General features: G+C 36.2%; 1 protein-coding gene across 2 annotated transcripts in view; it reads left to right on the top strand.

Annotated features, from left to right (window-relative positions):
* LOC124642390 (putative ferric-chelate reductase 1 homolog) overlaps positions 1 to 20,766 on the top strand; it is a 33,687-nt gene extending 12,921 nt beyond the window's left edge. Inside the window, exons 1-13 of one of the 2 annotated variants that reach the window (XM_047180797.1) lie at positions 8,333 to 8,468; positions 9,458 to 9,564; positions 10,670 to 10,852; positions 12,905 to 13,077; positions 13,796 to 13,949; positions 14,283 to 14,757; positions 15,146 to 15,317; positions 15,586 to 15,643; positions 15,880 to 16,033; positions 16,588 to 16,680; positions 17,080 to 17,192; positions 19,869 to 19,988; positions 20,419 to 20,766. In XM_047180797.1, the coding sequence (XP_047036753.1) occupies positions 9,469 to 9,564; positions 10,670 to 10,852; positions 12,905 to 13,077; positions 13,796 to 13,949; positions 14,283 to 14,757; positions 15,146 to 15,317; positions 15,586 to 15,643; positions 15,880 to 16,033; positions 16,588 to 16,680; positions 17,080 to 17,192; positions 19,869 to 19,988; positions 20,419 to 20,547 (1,920 nt within the window). In that variant the 5' untranslated portion in view covers positions 8,333 to 8,468; positions 9,458 to 9,468 and the 3' untranslated portion in view covers positions 20,548 to 20,766. Of the gene's footprint in view, positions 1 to 8,332; positions 8,469 to 9,457; positions 9,565 to 10,669; positions 10,853 to 12,904; positions 13,078 to 13,795; positions 13,950 to 14,282; positions 14,758 to 15,145; positions 15,318 to 15,585; positions 15,644 to 15,879; positions 16,034 to 16,587; positions 16,681 to 17,079; positions 17,193 to 19,868; positions 19,989 to 20,418 lie in introns of those variants that run through there. The other variant, XM_047180796.1, reaches the window with a different exon arrangement.
* Positions 20,767 to 22,708: the final 1,942 nt, after the last annotated feature.

Below are 22,708 nucleotides of genomic sequence, written 5' to 3'. Positions count from 1 at the left end.
GTTTACTGAGACTGAGTGAAAAGGTATATCGTCAACTCGTCAAGTTTTTATGGATTAATTCTGGTTAAGAATCAAGTTGACTTTCTCACAACGTTAACATTTTGAAATACTCAATATTTTATTGCATCCCATAATTTACAAAGCTGGTCAGTAAAATTAAAGAAACGATTATGGACCCTGTCGGGCACAGCAAGTTAGTTTTTAGGGGAGAGGATGAAGAGCGCTTTTAGAAATGTAGGCTTCAGGTCAGAAAACGTTGTCCTCTGAAGTTGGCTGTAAACTGTGCAACCACCAGAAGTTATTTGAAGAGAACTATGAAAAAATATACTTAGGTATACGTATAAAACAGATACACGTAAAAAATATAGTAGGTAAGCATACTTGAAAACTGATAAGTCATCATATATTATTTTCTTAATTGTTTGTTGGTGATTTCGTAAAAAAACTTTAGGTAAGACTCGAATGGAAGTACCTAAAAACTAACTTTAAGAACGCGGATAACGAACTCAAAAGTAATTTGATACAATTATAAAATAGTTTTAGTTACAGAAATCAACACGCAACAATCTTGCATGGAACAAATTAATTAAACTACCAACTGTTCATGTTTTCTTACAATTACTTAGTAGATTTAAGTTTTTACTTGTGTTCCAACTTGTGTTTATGATGTTGAAGAAAAAAATAATTAATTATTCAATTTAAAAATTTACCGTTACCCACATTATATTTATCAGTGGTTGACTCCCTAAAACTGTTTTCACGTATTTATTGATAGTGTTAGCCTCCTTAAGACGCCACCGTGATTTTGATAGCCGTTTGCCATGCCAAATTATAGGACTACCAGCTTACCAATGGATCTGAAATTTTGATATAGGTAAATTGATATCTTTATCTAGATTCTGCCAGAACGAAAACACGATACTGATAATTTTACTCGATCATAATTAATTCCGAAAACACGTCTAAAAAAGTACTATTTTTGAAATTACAAGGAAGTTACACTATCTTTATATTTCAAAATTACTCTAATATATTCTTAACATCAATATTAAGGTTTTGTCAAAGGCATTTTTCCATAACTATTACCAAACATTTTTAATTAAAGTTTTAAGATATTGCATTTTTTGAGCGGCCGCGATCATGGTAGACGCTACACAATTCTGAACCTTATGTCAGTGCTCTAGCGATTGATACACAATGCGTACGGAGACTAGCCAGTCCGGCGATAGCCCTCGTCGAGGTCGGACCTGTGCATGTTGTCGCTCCGGCCGTAGGTATAATAATTTGTGACGATAACTCAGATTTGCGAGCGGCCCTATGTGTGCGTCGGCTTGTAAATATACAACTTTCGTTCGTGTGACAGTGACGTCGTCCGAGCATGACGTGTTCTTATCGCTTTTTGTTATGGGTACAGTCGTTTACAAAAATGTCTAGTTCTTCACGGAGAAAATGTTTAAGGAGTCAGGTAGCGTTTCAAAAAATGAAACAACATTCAAAGCTTTTTATTATTATATACATCTTACAGTTTTTCATTATTTTCTCATAAGTTTTTTCAAATTGACATTGACAGTATCTAAGAAATAAATGACGTGAAATATCTAAGATGAATTACTCGGGGTATTTTTCAAGTAGCGATTCAGAATCATTATAAATAAATAAACATTTTTATTGGGTATTAAACAAATCAAAAACTAACTTAATAATTTCAATAGATATTTACACAGATAAATAAACATTAAATTACGTAATAACTGTTTTTCCTTAAACAGCCGTAACCCCTAAATAACTGTATTTGTACCCGACTGTACCTCTTGTCACGCACACAAAGTCACTGTATATGTACAAGGGTTACCCACACAAAGGCCGCGCGCAAGACTGAGTTCAACTTACTATACTACGTAAGAGAACAAAAAATCTATGGAGACCGCGTTATACTATAAATTCTTTTTTTTTTACATTATATTATTATTTACATTTCAGTTTTAATAAATATGTTTGAAAATGAATTACTTAGCGTCATTACTTCTTTGATACCTTACACTTCACTACATACATTTTTTTAATGTTCAATACACAAGATCTGCGACGTTTTTATTCCTAAACCACTTAATTTTTACTAGCTGTTTAACGCGATTTTAGCCGCATTCCCGGGGAACTTCTTCCTGTGCCCGGATAAAATATGGCCTACATTCACTAGGGATAGTGTAAATCTCTAATTGTGAAAGCAAATCAAATCAGTTAAGCAGTTTCAGAGCTTATACAATCCACAGAAACAAACAATCAAATCTTCCCTCTTTATAACATTAGTATAAATTATTTAACACTGGTCAAACCCTTTCATTTGATACCCGTATTGAGAGAGCTATAAAAAAACAATGCAATTCAGCATTTTCTGGCGGTGGCTATCTTGGACTTTAAATAATATTATACATAATTCTACTAATCAAGCCCTTTCATTTGATACCCATACTGAAGGAATTGTAAAAAAAAATATGTTATTCGCCATTTTGTGGCGGCGGCCATCTTGGGCCGATATTCACCAAATAAAGCTAGGAACACTCCCGATTAATTTTCATTTCAAACAAAAAAACCTAAATACATATCGATTCTTCCGTTCTGGATATACAAACACACATACACGACACACCACACATACATACACACAACCATACGCGTCCAAATTATCATATTACTCTTCATAAAAAATTTTAATTACAAATAATTTTTAACCGACTTCCCAAAAAGGAGGAGGTTCTCAATTCGTCGGGATCTTTTTTTTTTTTTTTTATTTTTTATGTATGTTCACCGATTACTCAGAGACGCCTCGACCGATTTGCAAAATTTTTTTTTTGTTTGATAGGGTTTACCTCCCAGGTGGTCCCATAGTCACCAGGTCAGGATCTGATGATGGAAACCCTGAGAAATCGAGGGCAACTTTCGAAAATCGTAGGCATACGTAGGGTAAAAACTTGACACTAAGGCGCATGTCTGATAACACTATGCAATGGTGAAGGCTTGGAGCTGACCTGATGATGAAGACCAGAGAAGGTCGAGGGAACTTGACAATTGAATATGTAAACTACCTCGTGCTTGGGCTTATATTGTTCGTATTGATGAGAACTTTCCACTGCGGATATGACATGCGGATAGTGACAACTATGCTTGTCACTGAAAAGCTAAAAATAAAAAACTTTTTACAAAAAAATAAAACCGACTCCCAAAAACACTGAAAAGCAAAAAAAAACTATTCTTAGGTGCATCGGCCTAGAAGTCGGTGGCGTTATAAACTTAGTTACATCAATTAGACACCGACTTCTAGGCCGATGCACCTAAGAATAGTTTTTTTTTGCTTTTCAGTGTTTTTGGGAGTCGGTTTTATTTTTTTGTAAGTACAACAAAAAAAAAACCGATCAAAAAATAAAAAAAGTTAGGTAAGTTGCGGCTCCTTATGTTCCCTGTTCGGTTCTCCTGACCCCGCGCTGACCTCGGCGTGTGCGATTGGCGCGAAATTCAAATTTTACACATTGAGTGAAGAGTATAGCTTGCGCGACGCGCGATAGACGCGGAAGTGTAGTGGGCGGAGCTATCTAAAATCAAAAAATCCGCGGTGCGGTCTTAAAATCGTTTTCACGTCCCAATTTGGATTATTAGACTCTCTAAAACGTTTTCATGTATTTATCGAAAGTGTTATATAGACTCCCTAAAGTTGCTAAACTTTAGTTCAGAGTTGGCTTGAATACTGAAGGAAAATATTATGGTAATTTAGATCCCGTCATTTTTGAATGTTACCAAATAGGGAGTATGAAAGAAGAAAACATGCGCTAACTTCAAATAGATAAAAATAAATTATTAATTAAAATTGGGATAAGGGCAGGAAGGATGATGAGGATGTAGAAGTTAGACAACAGCCAGTTTCTGAATTAAAGTTATTCATTGTATTAAAGGACCAAACGAACAAAACAGTGGAGTAGGTAAACATTAAGAAAACCTGTGCCATTAAATGCAAACGATCTGTTTGTATTATGCATACAATACATTGAAATTAATGGTTCTTTATTATTATAAAATACATTAAAATGTGCAAATAATACAAGGTTTTATTCGCCTATATTATGTGATATTTATATATGTCCTTGCTGGTACCTACATTTATTGAGCTATACCACTATAGACTATTTTTCAGAATTTTATAACGTAGATAGAAAAGCCGTTTTCCTGCGGTTTTGCTACTGCCCGTACCGGGTTCAAATATGGCTATGTCACTCGGGAAGACTTCAGGGTGCAACATTGATATAGGGTGCAATCAAAGAAAAAAGTTCTTCCTCCATACATAGATGATGTAAATAAAGTCCTCTAAATAGAGCCTTATTTAGATAACAAAACCTATAATTACAACGAGTTAAATTGGAAACCATAATCAAAACTTGAGTACACGCGATCACATTAAAATCTCATCAAACAATAGTTTACATTAAATTATTCATTGATTACTAATTGATTGATTGATCATTTTAAGTATTTGATTTCCATTTTGAATGACAAATATTATTTACTAGCGTGTCTATTGATAACTTGTTAAGTAGACACTTAATTGTGACAAAAAGCACCTCGTTTCAGAGGTTGAAATAACATCAATTTTGTTATCTTTTGTTTATTTACTAGAAATAAATGGAGTTTTATAAAGGTTAGATCTTTATGCGAAGATATAGTAATTATTTAGTAATCTGTACCTGCAAGCAGGCGTGTATTCTTTTTTCTTTTTAATTACCTACAGCCCTAAATAAACCAAACCAGTTTTGTTTGCTTTAAAGTTTCAAAACCTGTCGCATAAAAAAGTGCAAAGTCACCTTTATATCGATTGTCCGTTGACCTCCCATCGATTGCTTTACCCACACAAACAAAGAACTAAAAACCTTTTTTAGAACTACAAAAAAAAGTTCGTACCAAAAAGTTACGATATCAAACTCCTTAATATCTTTTAATGAAACCAGGTTACCAAAATGTCCAAGATTAAATCATGAATAAATTAAATACTACGAAATCAGGTCACCTGAAAATGCCAGTTAATTATCCTTGTAACTAGCCTTATTGGCCCTTAGATTTTCTTGCCCTACATAGTTTTCTACGAGCCCTTTAGCGGGTCACGCGAATGACACAATTCTATAATTAATGGTGTTTGGGGTAGAAATTGTTGTGTGATTGACGGTTTAATGGCATAGCACCTTGTTCTAGTTATTTTACTGACTCAATAATTTCTTTGGTTCATGAATTAAGTTATTTTTTGATTTGGGAGTTTAAGAAAAGCTTCTTTCCGTAGACTTACAGCGTCTTTCAATAACCTATCCATTCGTTGCTTTGTGATTAGAGATAGGATATATCTAATTTATTTGGGGCTCACGGGAAAATTCAATCTCCAATCGCATATAGGTTAAAGAAATCCACCGATGGATGGCAATATTTTTTTTTTATTTAAAACTTTGTTAACTGAAATTATTCCGCTATAAATTCATTAAACAAACAAAGACTCATTTTGAAAATATTTCCACTTGTTCGTAAGTAAATAGGTAATATTTGTTATTGAATCATTAACACCAGGTTACATTTATGTAACGTTGATTTACTCAAGTATTTATAAGACCTCGATCGGCATATTAGGAAAGTATTTTTATCGGAATAACAACTAAGTAAACGAATGTTTATATTCTATTTTACTCGTCAATTGAACTAACCTGCATCAGTTACCTAATTGAAAATCCAAATATTTTGTACCAGAAAGCAAGATTTTTCCAGATTTCTACAAGGTATATAAAAATAGTTAAAATTTTATAACGAAAACAGTATTCACCATAACACAAATTGATCATCAGACTAAGCTAAAAATGCAATAAATTGCAATTTGCCAATAGATATTGCAGATGCTAGTTAAAAAATGCCAATTAAGCACTCTTTCTACTTATTTTTTTTTCAATCAATCATTAACTTAACCATCCACTACAAAATGATTATCACGTCGCTTTCAAACTAGGATTGTGAAGACAAAAACACATCACGGTTACGCCTCAAAGAATTAAGGAGTACAAAATACTGCTACCTTTTAAATTTATTTATTTATTTTATTTATTTAAACTTTATGCAACAAAAATATTACATAGGCGGACTTAATGCCATAGGCATTCTTTCCAGTCAACCTTAGGGTGATGCAGAGAAAAACATGGTAGGTGCATTAGAAAATAAAACGAAAACATAATGATGAATAAAACACTAAATACTAATTAAATACAACAATATTAATACAAATAACAATAAATACATACATACATACATATATACATGTAATATACCAATAAATTAACTTGCGGAAACATATATACGGCTATAATAAATAATAATAAGGCCATAACTTCCATAGCCCTAAGCCATATTAAACATATCATTAACTATACCTATTTAATAACATATGAACTTCAATATTATGACTCTGAAATGTGTTTGTTTGAACGCGGAAATCTACGAAACTACTGGACCGATTTGAAAAATTCTTGCAGTTTTAGATAGCCCATTTACCGGAGAAGACCATAAGCTACTTTTCATCTCGCTACGCATAGTAATTTCCACGGGACGCGGCTAAAACCGCTGGCGGAAGCTAGTTCAAGTGATACATTTATGAAATTACGTATGTATAAGGTGCTTCAATTAGAAGCAAGGTGTTAGGTCATTACCAACCTTGTAACCATGGCAAGCAATGTCACATCTATAAACTGGATTGCGTGTTCTATTTACTATACTAAGTATATTAGCAGTTCAATTTATGTTATCAAGCGTTCTACTACCTACTTCCTGAATCTAATATTTTTTCGCCGAAAAAACTGTAATGCGGGTCTTTGTTCAGGATTTGTGTGTGATCTTATCTTCTGTAATATGGTGTTTTCGTATTCAATTCGAAAGAAAATTGTGGAGTGTGGTATCCGTGGAAAGATGTCGATAAAATCTGGGTTTATAGGTACTAAAAACGCTACTAACAACTGCATTCGACGACCTAAATAACTAAACTGACTCAAAATTGGGTCTTCAAGACAACATCTACTCTGGTATTTTTAACGCATTTCGCAATACATAAGAAGTTCCTAACATAATCGTGCATTTTATAACTAATTGATGTTTGACAGCGATGGGGACGAATTTTTTGACGCTTTTAGTTGTTTGTTTTATTAGGATGGTTTTTGATATTTATTGTAAATATCTATGTAAATATAGTGGTAAATAGAAGGAATTTTACATCATTGATTTGACCTACAATAGGTAATAATAATACTTAGTTTGCGGAACTATAAATCTTACACGTGGTTTGCATCGTATTGAATTAAGTATTTTTAGCGAATAACATTAAGAAATGTAATAAATTGATGTTTAATTCGGAAGACAATCGACTTACAAAAACAGATTCCACCGAATCAATATTCCGTGAACGACATTTCCTTGAATCTTCAATAGGAAGGAAATTGCCAAAATTGCAAGTAAATGCGTAACGATTGGTTCAGGAAATAACATTGTCGCAAATGCAGTCTTCCGATTGGAGCAACGTAAAACCTGTGAGGTCAACCGGTGATGGCTGTGCCACGACCTTCGGCATACGTTCACTGTGATGGAGATTAATTTTTATAGGTTTTTTATGGAGCAGTTACAAAATTTGTGATTTTGGTTAATGAGTGAGAAAAGTGTTCGTACTGATACATTGCTATCTAACATATATGGATAGGATATGTAGTATCTTTGTTTAAATCAAATTATTTGGAGAATTTTAAGCAGTGATGTGCTTGAGCATTTTAAACGTTGATTAACCTTATGATCGATTGACCCATGGTTGCTTTAACACGAGCTCAAACTTTTGTAATGCAGCCAGCGTTTTCAAATCGTGACTTTAGACGGGTAGTTGAAGTGGTCTTCCAAACTATAGTAAAATTGAAGAAAGATTTTCCTTAAACAGATGGTTCAGGAATGTACTTGACTCACTCAAAGCTTACCTAATTGGCAGGTTCTCGAAGAATGATTATGCTATATGACCAGCAAATAGTCGCAACAAGAACAGATGGCAAATCATTCATGACTAGAATTGACAACAGTTGATGTAAAGTGTTAATTGATATATTTCTGTCGTCATTCTGAAGAAGTAAATATACCTAAAATAACAATAGCCTTACTGAAATCATGCGTTAAAATGACTGTGTCATGCTTAACACAAAGTTACGTAGTATTAAGTAGGTATACTATATGACTGGCACATAGTAAGTTTAGTCAGGTCAGTTAAAGCTTATTATTAGTAGCACGCACAAGTGCCTTGTTACGTTTTCAAATTCTAACAGTTTTTGTTTCTTTAATCATCTCAGTGAATTTCTAGTCCGTCTAGACTGTGAATTTATGCTCTGTGCTCTCGTCAGTTAAGAAAAGCATTATTCTAACACTGTAATACGGTAAATAGATTATCTAGTATTTCATACTGTTTGTTTAGGTTTAGTATTATGCGCAATCTCTGTAGATCCCCATCAATCACCCCTGCGTCATTTTCGACGGTTGATTACCTAATTCAAGAACAAAATTATTTTTGCCACCTTAAATCTTGTTGTAGAAGCACTATAGGTATAGGTAGCGCTCAAATCAAGTGTTATAACTTCTGACATAACTGTCTTAAAAATTATCTGACGTAGCTTTTAAAATTCAACGCTTTTCGTCGGTTTTATAATGTCGACTAATTAAGTCTTTGTCATTGCGACCAAAGCACTTAAAACTACACGTATTTTAACTTCAACCTACCAACCTCATTTGTTTCCCGCACTCGTTCTTATAAACTGATTCGTATCTGTCTCCGAAGGACCATGAACCGATGACGTCACGTCACAACACCGTGAATTCCCTTCACTTCGCTCGCTGACCGCACTTCCTCGTGCTTGACATAAAATGCGGGCTTTTGTCCTGTTTCTACTCGATTCCTTTATGTTAGTCTCTTTCTTTCTTATGGAGTAGACGGTGTTATGATTTAGATTGGACTGGATTTTGAGAATTCTCTGTGTGATCCTTCAGTTCACACGTATTTTGTGATGGACTAGTTAGGTTCTGTTGGTACATGTCAAAGACTATTAAAGTTAAAGAATGTGTCATGTTAAGATAAGCATGAGTTTGGCGTGTTTTCACTAACATAATGCGAAAACCAAGAGAAAACCACCTACTTACTTCGTGGAACCTGATAAAGTCTAACCTTTTCCCACGGTTATTCAATGATTACCTTCACAAATACCAACTTCATCAAAAACCGTTATGTACCTTACAATGTTGCAGAGACCAACCGTCGCGTGAGTCTAATGACGTCCTTTTAAACCGACTTCGATAATGGAAGGAGGTTCCTCTCAACTTCAAGGTGTATTTGGTACCAAATAAATAATGATTTTTTTCTTTTTGTTTCCAGAAGCAGACAAAATGTTGCCAAGGAAAAGAAGTGTGATGCTGTTCAGCATATTAGTAGCGGTAGTGATACAACAGACGGAGCAATATAGTTCCGGAGCTCCTTCAGGGGTGAGTTTCTTTCAACCCATATATATTTTAAAAGAAGTAAAAGAGTACCTACATTTATTAACGGGAATATATGAAGTTACTTGGGAGATGACAGTAGTATGATAAGAGTATTGAAATAAAATAGATATAGGGGACAAAGATGATGAACGAGAATATGACGCATATACAGCACAAAAATAAGCAGCTAGTACTAAAGACAGAAATAATCTCAGATAACATAAAACGTAAACATTTGGAATGACTAATTCATCTCGACGCAGTATTGTAATGAATGCATTTTGATATTAGTAAAAGAGGCCAAACAATGGAATAGTAAAACGTAGATGTTTTTGATAGAAGATAGTTAGGATTCCTTATGTGGAGTCAGAACTGAACCAATAAAACCAACTTTTAAGCAGGTACTAAATTGTCATTGAACTTAGGGGTTGAACAAGGCTACCATAAGAGCTATACAGGTAGCAAGCTAAGATCTCTTCTCTTAAAAACTTGTCCAGTTAAAATAAAAAGCACTATAAATTATGGCATCATAATAAATTTGCATACTTAGCTCATTTTTAATTAGAATTCACAAATCAGGCAGTAGGTCAGGGTCTAACCGCCTCAATGTGATTATGATGTCTACCCACAAGTTAAATCGTTGTTGGCGTCATAATACGTGAATGAGTGATGAAAGAAGCTCATTCATACCATAACTACAATGTTAAGTAATGCCTGTTCGTAATAATGTAATGTGCCTATGCGTTGTCCCTGTTTCGTAGGATCCTAGACACATGCCTTACATAGAGCTTAAATTAAAAGAAAAAAACTTCGATCATGAGAGTTAAAGAATCATTAGAAAATCTAAAAGTTCTGATGAATTCTTCAACTGTACTTGGAATCACCGTATCTGAAACTCTTCGGTGTTCAAAGATTTTTTCCGAGCTGAGGTCTGTTGATAGGCAAAAGCTTCCACCAATAAAATAAGCGATCTATAAATTATCTAGTATGATATTCATGTTATGTTCATGTTATGTTCACAATTATCCAGGAACCTTCAAAAATGCCTTTAATTCTTTTTGGAAGTTTTACCAGCTATAAAACAATAATAATGTCTCTATTCTTCCAGGCCTGCATAGACCAAACTCCGCGCCACGAGTCGATAAAGCCGCAGTCTTCGACGCCCCCCTACTTAATCCTGACATCAGCCTCTCAAGTGCGACAGGGTGACACCTTGGAGGTCACTGTGGGGAGCCCGGCGGGAGCACCCTTGCCTATTGGAGGGTTTATATTGCAGGCTAGGCAGATACAGGTGAGGAATATGAATTAGGAGAGGAGAATTGAGGAGTATGGTAAATACCTAAGAGGAAACTTTTGCTAGATGAGAGAGATTAATAGATAAACAATTGAAAGGTTCTTCTAACCTACAGACAGACATGTGTTGCTGAGGAGATTGTTACGCCACTTCTTCCCAGCAAAACACATAAGAAGTGGTGAAGGGTGAACGTTTTGTAAATTTCTGTAAACGCAGTCTTTTGTTTTCTCACGTTCATAAAGTGCTGTTTACCAGTCAAGTTTAAATAAACGATTTTTGATTTTGATGTTGGAAGTGACAAAAAAGAGTCAACGAAATTACCACTTTAACCAACCCCCATTAATTTTTTTACCTAATGAACTATTGGGAAAAAACAATAGGCAACATTTATTTCATCAAGTCCATATCTATAAAGCTAATGCCTTCCAAAGTGCGTTAATTGATGCATTGTTGAGTGACACAATTGCTGCACCTTACGTAGTTACAATGCGCATACCTTAACCTTTTGGTCACGATCGTGCACTGGCTGTGACAAACTTCTCCATATCTGTAGAAGGCATTTGGCTTCTACTCAATAGCTATTAGAAGCATTGTAATGCGGACCAGATTCTTATGAAATTGCGTAGCAGCCAAAGCTGAATCAGTATGAATAAAGCTATAGATTTTTAAGCACTTAGTAATAACCTGAAGTAGATTATTGGTGACAATATATGGTTCTCCTTACTTCCTTTTAAATAAATAATAATAATAAATAGTTTATTTCTCACTACAACATGCATACATTATAGATAACACAAGAAAGAGATATGTACCAAGTATATTGTGGGAGACTGATGCCTAAGGTAGACTCGATCACTATACAAAATAAGAAGACATAAAACCCATTATTATCAATATGAAGCGAGTAGTGACTTGAGTCCAGTCCTATTTGTCCTACATACCGAAATATTCTCAGCATGTGCATACGCAACGATCGCTATGATAGAATTCCAAGTGGACGCGACAAGGTGTGTCGATACGCCACTAAACCATGTGGTTTCTTGGCCATGAGATTCCATATACCCATATGACGTGGTTAAGACATAAGTATGTACACCTCACCTAGTACAATATAGTTTAGGCGATGCTAATTTGTTTGTTGAGGTTGCAAGAAAAATATGTAGCTACAATTGTTGTATTCGATCAATCCAGTTACCACGATGAGAGATTGGTCCCTCATTGTCGTAATCTATCAGTTTTTCAGAAATAGAGATTCAATGTACCAGTTTTTAAGTTATGGTTTCCTGCTCAAGATTATTAAAAAGCCGTCTGCGAGCTCTATGTCTCTGATGTGGTATTGGTAAAAGAGTGGCTACTTTCATAAAATGCGTAGATAAACTGTTTTCCCACACTACTCTTCACAACATTGATCTCATTAATTGATGATTTAATGACCGCTGGTATTTCCATTTCAAAAAAAATCCCTGTGCTATCATAGAACCAGTCAAACAGGTTTCACCATTTCGGATTATGGCCTCTCTTGACCTGCCTTAGATGCCTAGATACGGAATATTAAGCATCTCGTTACACTTAAGTGATTCGCAAACAAATTACTTAATACATGCACCCACATGCTTATGTTACTTGATACTTGTACCTTGTACTATGGTTTTACTACGCAAACTTAGTGATTTATGGATTTAGGTGATGGGAGAGGCATGTTATGGTTTGAGACGAGATGAATAATGAAAAATGTACCTAAGACCTCTCATTTTCAAAAAGCTATAGATACTGCTATTGCAGGTAATATTTCCAAAACATGTTTTCTTCATCTTCAGTCCGTAACGTCCAAGATGAAGTCAGGAAGCACATAATACAATTTTGAATTCTCTTCTGATGTTTAATTAAGCGAGCTTTCACTTTGAAAAAAAAAACACTATCATCATCTCAGCCATAGGACGTCCACTGCTGAACACAGGCCTCCCCCTTAGATCTCCACAGATACAGGTTGGAAGCTTAAATAACTTAGTTCATGAACCACATTTTAAACGACGATTTCACCTCTTTCAGAACCAGGACCAAATCGTAGGCAAGTTCGTAGGCTTACCTGACGATAAGCTCACACACTTGGTGACCTGCAGCAACGCCAATGACACCGTGACGCACTCCTCGCCCGAAGACAAGCCAGCCATGACCTTCCAGTGGCAAGCGCCCACTGACTTCTTAGGTGGCGTTGAGTTCAGGTAAAGATTATGGTTATTGCAGAAGGAATTAAAGAGTAAGGCTATAGTCAAACCAAACTGACTGTCAGCCGCCGAATGTGAGCGAAAGTTAGGCAATTTATTGTATTTCCTACATATTAACTTTTTCGTTCACATCTAACCGAAGATACGGTCTGCGTAATATGCTTAGACGCTGACATTCGGCGGCTGACAGTCACTTTGGTTTGGTTCCTAAAGGAATGAAATGGTAGTGTTCAGTTTGCTGTGAAAGTTTTGAACGAGAAACAGGTGGTTCACAGTTCAACAGTGATTCATTATGTACCATGGTTATTGTCTATTTTGTTGGGAACGATGTACTTAGGTACCTTAATGATACTTCATGCAGATCTATAATACCTACTAATTAAATTACATTTACTGGCAACCGATTACCACTACCACTAATAAGCCAAAAACCAATCAACTAAATGGTCGCGAATTTTTGTTTGTTTGCACGGTGAATTGAAAACAGAAGGTTTTGCTTGAAATTGTTCCTTTATTATTCCATCTCCCGAGCCTTTTCCCAAGTATGTTGGGGTCGACTTTCAGTCTAGCTAATGAGTACCAGGGTTTTACAAGAAGCGACTGCCTATCTGACCGCCTCAACCCAGTTACCTGGGCAACCTAATACAAATTGTACCGTTAAACTATCCTAATCGAAACAGCTTCTAAAACCATAATATCCTTTTTTAATCCACAGAGCGACAGTCGCCCAAAGTTACGCGACATTCTGGCTGAACGTGGAATCTGCTTTAGTAGAAGTGGTGACTCCTGACACTCCGATCAATGCTCCGGCCACCACGCCTAGATCTGCCATCCCGACGCCAGCACCACCCGTTATCATGGAATCTAAGGTACCTACAGTGAGCATTATTTCTAACAAGAAACTTACCATTTACAAAAGGTATACCAACCCATGAAATGGCATGCTCTGTTTTTCCATATCAAACCACTATTTAGAGTATGCTTTCACGCTAATAACGTTTTCGTCAAGTCCTTAGAGCTCGGGAAAATTTAAAATTGTATACTTAAATCACCACTATAAACATACTAGACGTTTGTCCGTCTGACAAAGTATCACGGTAAGTAAATAGAATTAAAAAATCTGTTATGATGACGTATGGTATAGAAATGTAAGCCGTGGAAGTATTTATAATAATAGATTAAATAAAACGTCTCTATTTCAGCCTAAAGAAGCACCCCGTGCCCTCGACACCATCTACGAAGGTTGTGGTTCAACAAAACTTTGCTTCGGCGTACCCCAAAACTGCATACCCAAGGGCGACTGCAAAGCTATCGTCGCAGTCATAGTCAAAGGGGACAAATATGACTTCCAGATGCAAGGATCTGGGAACCCCAAATATATTGCAGCAGCTTTAAGTACTGACAGCAAAATGGGTGATGATAGTGCCGTGGAATGCGTTAGAGAGGACAATGGGAAGATTAATTTATACACTTCTTGGACATATCCGAAAGTGGAGCCGTATGTCAGCCGGTCTGACTCTCCCCAAGAGATCGCTCAATTGCAGCTCAGTTCGAATATAGATGGGAAATTGTTCTGTATGTTTAGTAGGGATGCTGTGTCCGTTGTGAAAGGACAGACGTTTGATTTGTTGAAGAATTCTTATAACTTGATGGTGGTTGCTGGCAGTTCTATGAAAGGTGAGAATTTTTTTATCATTGTTATTATGTTGTTGAACATAACCTTCTCTTTTAGTGTGTTATCCAAAAATCCGCACCTACTAATAATATCTAACAATAAAGAGGAAACTTTTTGTTTGTGTGTAGGTACCCTAAAAATGCAGTCTTTAGGGTAGGTATATTGAATCGAAGTGAAAAATTCTTTTACTGTTAGAAAGCTACACGATTCCCGAGAAACATATTTTGCTGGGAAGAAGTTCTCCCGAGACGCTGGTGAAATTACAAGCAAAAGCTAGCATCCAATAAAAAGTTGTCATTGATTTTGATGCCTTGAACTCTTCCACCACAGATACTTTTACTTAAGTTGCTGAATTTAAAAATGTTCCTATAAACCAATTTCTTCTTCCAGACCCGAACCGCGTGGGTTTCCACGACCTAGCATACGAAGCTACCGGCGAGCCCATGCAGCTCTCCGTAGTGGGCACCCCGCCGCCCAAGTCCAAACTGCTGCTCAAGCTGCACGGATGCTGTATGTTAGTCGCTTGGCTGGCTACCTCGTCTATTGGGATATTGCTTGCTAGGTAAGTAGATAAATATCTAAGTTTTAACCGACTCAAAAAAGGAGGTTCTCAGTTTGATGAGTGAAAGAGAATTAATAAAGCGGGTTGGAGAGAGAAGGTATGCTTAATGATGTCGAAAAGTTAATTAAAGGTCCTGAAAAACAATTTTGGAAGAAAAAATCAAGACTGAAAAATTACTTTGAAAAATATGTTGTAGATGTCAAGTTGATAATTTTTGTATGGTCTTTAAAATTGGAGATTACCTAATTTTAGCATTGTTCATTTTCAGATACTTCAGACAGACATGGGTCGGCAAGCAGTTGGGCGGCAAAGACATCTGGTTTGCGGTAAGTAACTTCAACAAGTTTTAAACTTATACATAGTCTAATAAGCATTTCTCATGCGATTAATTTAACACACCTCCCAACTATAAAATTTTTTAAGAGCCATAATTTGCAGTGCCAATCTCCAGAAACGCATTGAAAAAGTAAAGCTAGATGTAAAGTAGACATTAATTATTCCCAGAGTTCAAAGGATCCACCAATCTTCCAACATTAAATAATATCCATTTTTATCTGCACAGTACCACAGAATCTTCATGGTTCTAACCTGGCTGCTGACAGTCATCGGTTTCATCCTGATCCTCATAGAAGTCGGAGGCTGGTCCACTACGGGAGACAACCCTCATGCTATCACTGGCATTGTCACTGTCATACTGTGCTTTATACAGCCTATTGGTAAGTTGGAATTTGAACCTTAAAGGAAAGGTAGTAAGGTTTATTAGACTTCTCTTGCGACATGTGGGGACAATTGAATGTGTTGATCCACTTCGTCATCAAAATTGGTTAAGATCCAAAAAATTGGTTGCCTGTAAAGTCGGTATACGGGCGAAAGTTTTACGTGACAACGACGTCTGTCTCTCTCGCTCTTAGGCGGGCTAACCATGCCCGAGTGGAAGGGACGCGTGCCTATCACTCGCTCTCATTGTGAGCGCATAACGTGAGCGAAGCGTAACGCAGTTTCTTGAAGTGTCACCCGGCAAACCAATTTATAAGACGTTGTCACGTCAAAATGTGTTTCAAACACTACTAGATAACGAAGCAGGTTCCAAATGAACACGATAGTATAGTTAGACGTCACGAAAATGACCATCGGATACTTGAAAATCTGGAAAACGATGGATGATTCGGGGACTTCTTCGTAATTTGTGTATTCGAATTACTGCTGGATTGCATTAAGAAATAATTATAAAACTGAACAATATTTTCATAGATTTTTTTTATCATTACAGGTGCATACTTCAGGCCGCACCCCGGCACTAACAAGAGACCAATCTTCAACTGGATGCATTGGCTTCTTGGAAATGCCGCGCATATTCTAGGAAGTAAGTACCTTCCTATTACCTGTTACAGTCTTTATATCGTCCCACTGCTGGGCACAGGCCTCCTCTCACAGGGAGAAGGATACCTTCCTATTACCTGCTTATAATAGCTTACAAAGTAAATAAAGCTTTCTAATTTCTATTTTACAACTGTTTACACAAATTAGGCCTGAGTGAATTTTCTTTAATGAGTGGTTAGATAGTGGTGGATAGAAACCGACCTACGTACATGATTATGTATTACGTACCTAACGTTTATTCCACGGAGAACAAAATAACTAGGTTTATTCACATCTAATCTATGACATTCTTCAAATTGACCTCTCAGAATTTAATTTAATTATTTGTTAGTTACCCTTGAAGGTAATACCGTGTAATTAATATACAACTCTTCCATTCCAGTCGTAACAATATTCCTGGCGGTATACCTAACGAAGGCGGAGCTGCCTCCATGGAGCGTCTACATACTGGCGGCATTCGTCGCCTTCCATGTCGTCATGCATCTTGTGTTGTCTGTGAGTTTCGACTTTATTCTTATGTGGTTAAGGTTCTTTATTGATTTGTACTTTCTAAGGATATCTTAGACACAAATGACCATGTTTCGGAAGGGACGTTCAACTGAAGGTCCTGGCTGTCATTAAACATCCTTGGCAGTCGTTACGGGTAGTCAGAATCTGACACCAATCTAAACTAAAGGGTATTGGGTTGCCTGGGTAACTGGGTTGAGGAGGTCAGATAGGCAGTCGCTCCTCATAAAACAGGTGTCCATTTCGACCGCGCGGCCAACTCATAATATTTGATGAAACTTTGCCAGGAATTAGTAGTAATTTGTTACTTTTCACTCCTCTTTTCCTGAATTTGTTACAAAAAAAAACAAGACGCTATGACAAAGAATGGCCGCTAGAACCGCCACTTGCCGTAGTCATCGCCCGTGATTACACAGAAACTATACAATGCAGATAGACGAATGATACATCAAAAGAAAGGTCTTAATTTGTATAATTTGTTACAAAAATAAAAAAAAGACAAAACGTAGATAAACAAAAAGTTATGCAATGTTTAGTTTTCAGGTTCTGAGTATGTAGGTATATCACCTTAGGTATCAAATTAATAGAAGCTAATGTGTATAGACAATTAGTCTTTAATTTGTTACAGCGAAAAAAGACAAAAAAAAAACTAAAAAGTAGGTTCAATAATATGTTAGAGTCGATTTTAGTTGGCCGCTCGGACGGCAATATGCCTAAAATACAATTTCGTTTATCTCGTTATTTAAAGTAGGTTTTAGCTTAATTAGAGTACTAGTCGATGGGTAACGTAACCTAGTTTGATTAAATATAGCGAATATAACTGCAGCATTCATATTTTAGAAGATATTTACAAAAACACAGTGGTATGAAACTATATGAGAGTAGGGTGTCCATGTATTTTCACATATTCGAAATTTTCGATATTCACATCTTATTTTTTTAGGGAGAGTGCATACTAGTAGAGTACCATGATTACATTAGTACAAAGGCATGTTGTTAATTTTGTATTCTGAACGAATATGCGGTTCCTTTTGCGGTCTTTAAAGAAATTAGAATGGCACCCTTAGTGACTTGTCCCATCTGCCTGCGCCATCCTGGTCATGCACATATGTGCCGACCCAGATGGTACCCCCCCCCCCGAGATGTGGTACCCGGGCGGACCCCCCCCCTCCCCTTACGCCGCTACTGATTATTTGCATCAAAAAATTATCGCTTTTTAAACAGCTTGCGACAAATATTTTTAACAATAGATTGAAAACAAAGAATTAATTTTTCTGGAATCGTTCCCATCATAAAACACCTGAAACGAAATTTTTATCAGTAAATGGGTTCTTTAAAGACCGCAAAAGGAACCGCATATTCGTTCAGAATACAAAATTAACAACATGCCTTTGTACTATAGTTCGGCCATTCAGAGAATGCGTTCCTGACACGTCGCGATTGAACTGACGACGTAACTTTGCAATGGCGTTGCAGTTACGATAAAAATATTTTTGCTGGTTGTTTACCGTTTTAACAATTGAGGAGCATTAAAACAACATTATTATATCAATAATCAATGAATGTTATTACGTCGTCAGTTCAATCGCGACGTGTCAGGAACGCATTCTCTGAATGGCCGAACTATAATATAATCATGGTACTCTACTAGTATGCACTCTCCCTAAAAAAATAAGATGTGAATATCGAAAATTTCGAATATGTGAAAATACATGGACACCCTACTCTCATATAGTTTCATACCACTGTGTTTTTGTAAATATCTTCTAAAATATGAATGCTGCAGTTATATTCGCTATATTTAATCAAACTAGGTTACGTTACCCATCGACTAGTACTCTAATTAAGCTAAAACCTACTTTAAATAACGAGATAAACGAAATTGTATTTTAGGCATATTGCCGTCCGAGCGGCCAACTAAAATCGACTCTAACATATTATTGAACCTACTTTTTAGTTTTTTTTTGTCTTTTTTCGCTGTAATAAATTAAAGACATAGGGCCTTACTACAAAAACTTTAAACCCTGTTTTACACTTGTCTAATAAAATTTTGGCTGCAAAATGAACCATATGTCAACGTCATAATTTGACATTTTTTTAGACAAGGCATAAACTGACGTTTAAAAGTTTTTGTGGTAAGACGGTAATTGTCTATACACATTAGCTTCTATTAATTTGATACCTAAGGTGATATACCTACATACTCATAACCTGAAAACTAAACATTGCATAACTTTTCGTTTATCTACGTTTTGTCTTTTTTTTATTTTTGTAACAAATTATACAAATTAAGACCTTTCTTTTGATGTATCATTCGTCTATCTGCATTGTATAGTTTCTGTGTAATCACGGGCGATGACTACGGCAAGTGGCGGTTCTAGCGGCCAACTATTCTTTGTTTGGCGTCTTGGGTTTTTTTGTAACAAATTCAGGAAAAGAGGAGTGAAAAGTAACAAATTACTACTAATTCCTGGCAAAGTTTCATCAAATATTATGAGTTGGCCGCGCGGTCGAAATGGACACTAAAACAGTGGTATAAGCTGGATCCGGTTTGACTGGAAGCCGACCCCAACATAGTTGGGAAAAGGCTCAAGATATGATGATGACCAAATGGTGATGAAATGGTTCTTTCAAATTACTAATGAATCCCTTATTTCCCCATAGCTGACAGTATGCGTGTCGGACGGACGTATTAGCAATGGTCGCATCAATGCATTCCCCATGAAGGACATGCTCGGACATCCGAGACCAACCACGCAGGTCGACCGCAGCACTGACGCACCGGTAAGTAGACATTTTGTATTTTCTTTGTGAAAAATGGTGATACTTGAGTTGTTAATACACAACCTCAGTTTCATCATCATCCCCCGAGCCTTTTCCTGACTACGTTAGGGTCGGCTTAGAGTCTAACCGGGTGCAGCTGAGTACCAGTGTTTTACAAGGGGCGACTGCCTATCTGACCTAGTCAACCCAGTTACCCGGGCAACCCAATACCCCTTGGTTACCCCAGCAAGGTCCAGCAGAGCCAAGGTCTGTCGGGGCTGCGGAATTGTGCGAAAGAGTTACCGCGGCCCTGGTACATAAAAGGCCTACGACGGAACGCGACGGATTTTTTGTCAGTGTGGGTGTGTCACTCCCTCTTCGCTGCTTACCCACAGCAGGTCATTTGATGATCTCTATACGCATTTTTAACCAATTTTTTCATTATTTCCAGTTCTCAAGCTTCAGACGGCTGCTTCTAGGTGTCTACACGCCAATAGTGATACTATTTGCCATCGCAATGGTCTGTCTCGTCGCATTGGCACCAATCGCAGAAACCTACGACACTATCATGGGTGCTTAACAAAACAAATCAAGAAGTTCTAATTTTAAATCTGGATGTGGCTTTAAAATAACGATAAATGGAACAACCTTTTTTTTTAAATTGACCTTTTCATATAATATGTGAAATTAACAAATGAGATTTTAAAGCCCCCAAAATAAAAAGTATACATTGGCCCATGCGTGGCCACTACACACCATCACCAATGTGTACAGGGGGTATTGGTATATGTTGGCAGACAATAGGCATGATGACAGTAATCAAAAATCATTAAAATAATATATTTATTAAATTAAACTTGAAGCTTGGAATATAAAACGCGCATTGTTTTCTTTATTAATAACGTGATTAATATGTATTTTTATAAAATAAAATTACGAAATAAGGCAATCCGCCATGATATCTTGAACACCAATCAGAGCTCGTGACGTCATTTCTCAAAACAACTCGCGCGAAAGCGCGCGAACGTCACATTTCGTTATTGTGAACTTCCACTGCGATCTTTGTTTTTATTTAATTAATTGTGTATAACACGAGTTATGGAGCCCGGATTTATCAAGGCAAACAGCGCTAATTTGCCTAGAATTGATATCATAATGCTGGGAGAGTTTTTGGCATCAAATAAAGATTTTTGTTCAGCTGAATTTAGAAATGTTAAAACTTCCATGTAAGTATACTAGTTTAATTAAAAAAAACTTCCATGTAAGTGTATTAGTTTAATTAAAAAAACTTCTATGTTAGAATCTAGAGAACTATGTAATAACTTACATCAAAGTGATCTTCACAAAAATAAAGTTGTACCCTGGGCAATATTGCTTTTGAATCTCGCCTTGCAAGTTTAAGCCACTTGTTTCGTATTTTTTTATTGTGAGGAACGTACACAAATAACTTATCAGGAGTTGTTTTGGATGTGTTCTTACACTGGGGGACCCCACAACACCTATGCACTTTCGAATTCATATTTAATAACACAAAAAACTTAATTATTGCACGAGCGTTGTTTACTTGCGTCTTGTAATTTCAGTCGTGACGTCACAAGTGACGACATGACACTGACAAGCGTTTTCGCGCCGGATTCAAAGTGGACAGAGAAAAATGCAATTATTTGATAAAAAAACTTCGCATTTTCTTAAAATTAATAATTTTTCATATAAAATAGACGTATACCTACATCATACAAAGGTATTTAAAAATTTGTCATCATGCCTATTGTCAATCTTGGCCTACAATTGTGCATTGCAAAGTGTGGCCCATCACAGGCCAATGTATACTGGGCTTAAAAAATAAGAAGATAACATTCCGTTTTTAAATAATGTAAGCACCTAAGACGTTATATGTATAAATGTGATCAAATAGAGATCCTGATTATAGTGTTATGATATTAAGATCAAAAAGTTAGATTTAAAAGCTATTTGTATATTTAATTAATTTAATCAATGTTGTTGTAAGAAAATAATGTAAATATAGTTTGAGAATTAAAACTGTAATTGTAAGTCGAATTTGTGTATTTATTTATAATCTACATAACATTCACCCTAACTTTGTCCTTGATTTAAGGAAGTAGCAGACTATTAAATTATCAGCTGTCTAGCCTTTTCCCAATTATGTTGGGGCTAGGCTTCCAGTCTAACCGGATGCAGCTGATTTCCAGTGTATATGGCAGACAATGGAAATAATACTTAATCTGCCCCTAAGATGACCCACAGACACTTCAGATGTAAAAATTTTCACTAGTTTATGAATGAAACTAGGTCTATTTGTTTCTAAACACAATGTAATTGAAGCAGCAGTGAAGCATGTTAACACATTCTATTACAAACATCGCGTAAGCAAAGAAAGAAAAATTAATAAAAACGCTCAACAAGTTTGCTCATCATGTTCTGAAAGGCACATCGTATCTTCCCAAAGCAGATACACATCTTTTCATGAACTGACCTAAAGAACCTAACAAAAGCTGATGTTGGGGTCGGGGTGTTTAGGTGGAAATCATACGAAGTGTCCATTATAATTGCGGTGTGTTTATTACTACTTCATATCCGCCCCTAAGACGGCCCACTGACCCATTTCTGAGTCTGTTTAAATCATTTTTCACAATACAAAACACAGAACCAATAATTTATACTCTAAAAGTAAAGTCAGGGGGGGGACAGTTTCCTTGACTGAGCGTTGTCGTAAAGAAAGT

The sequence above is a fragment of the Helicoverpa zea genome, chromosome 24 (assembly GCF_022581195.2).
Source record: "Helicoverpa zea isolate HzStark_Cry1AcR chromosome 24, ilHelZeax1.1, whole genome shotgun sequence".
NCBI lineage: Eukaryota > Metazoa > Arthropoda > Insecta > Lepidoptera > Noctuidae > Helicoverpa > Helicoverpa zea.
The sequence above is the reverse complement of the archived record's forward strand: the minus strand, read 5'-3'. Positions and strand labels throughout refer to the sequence as shown.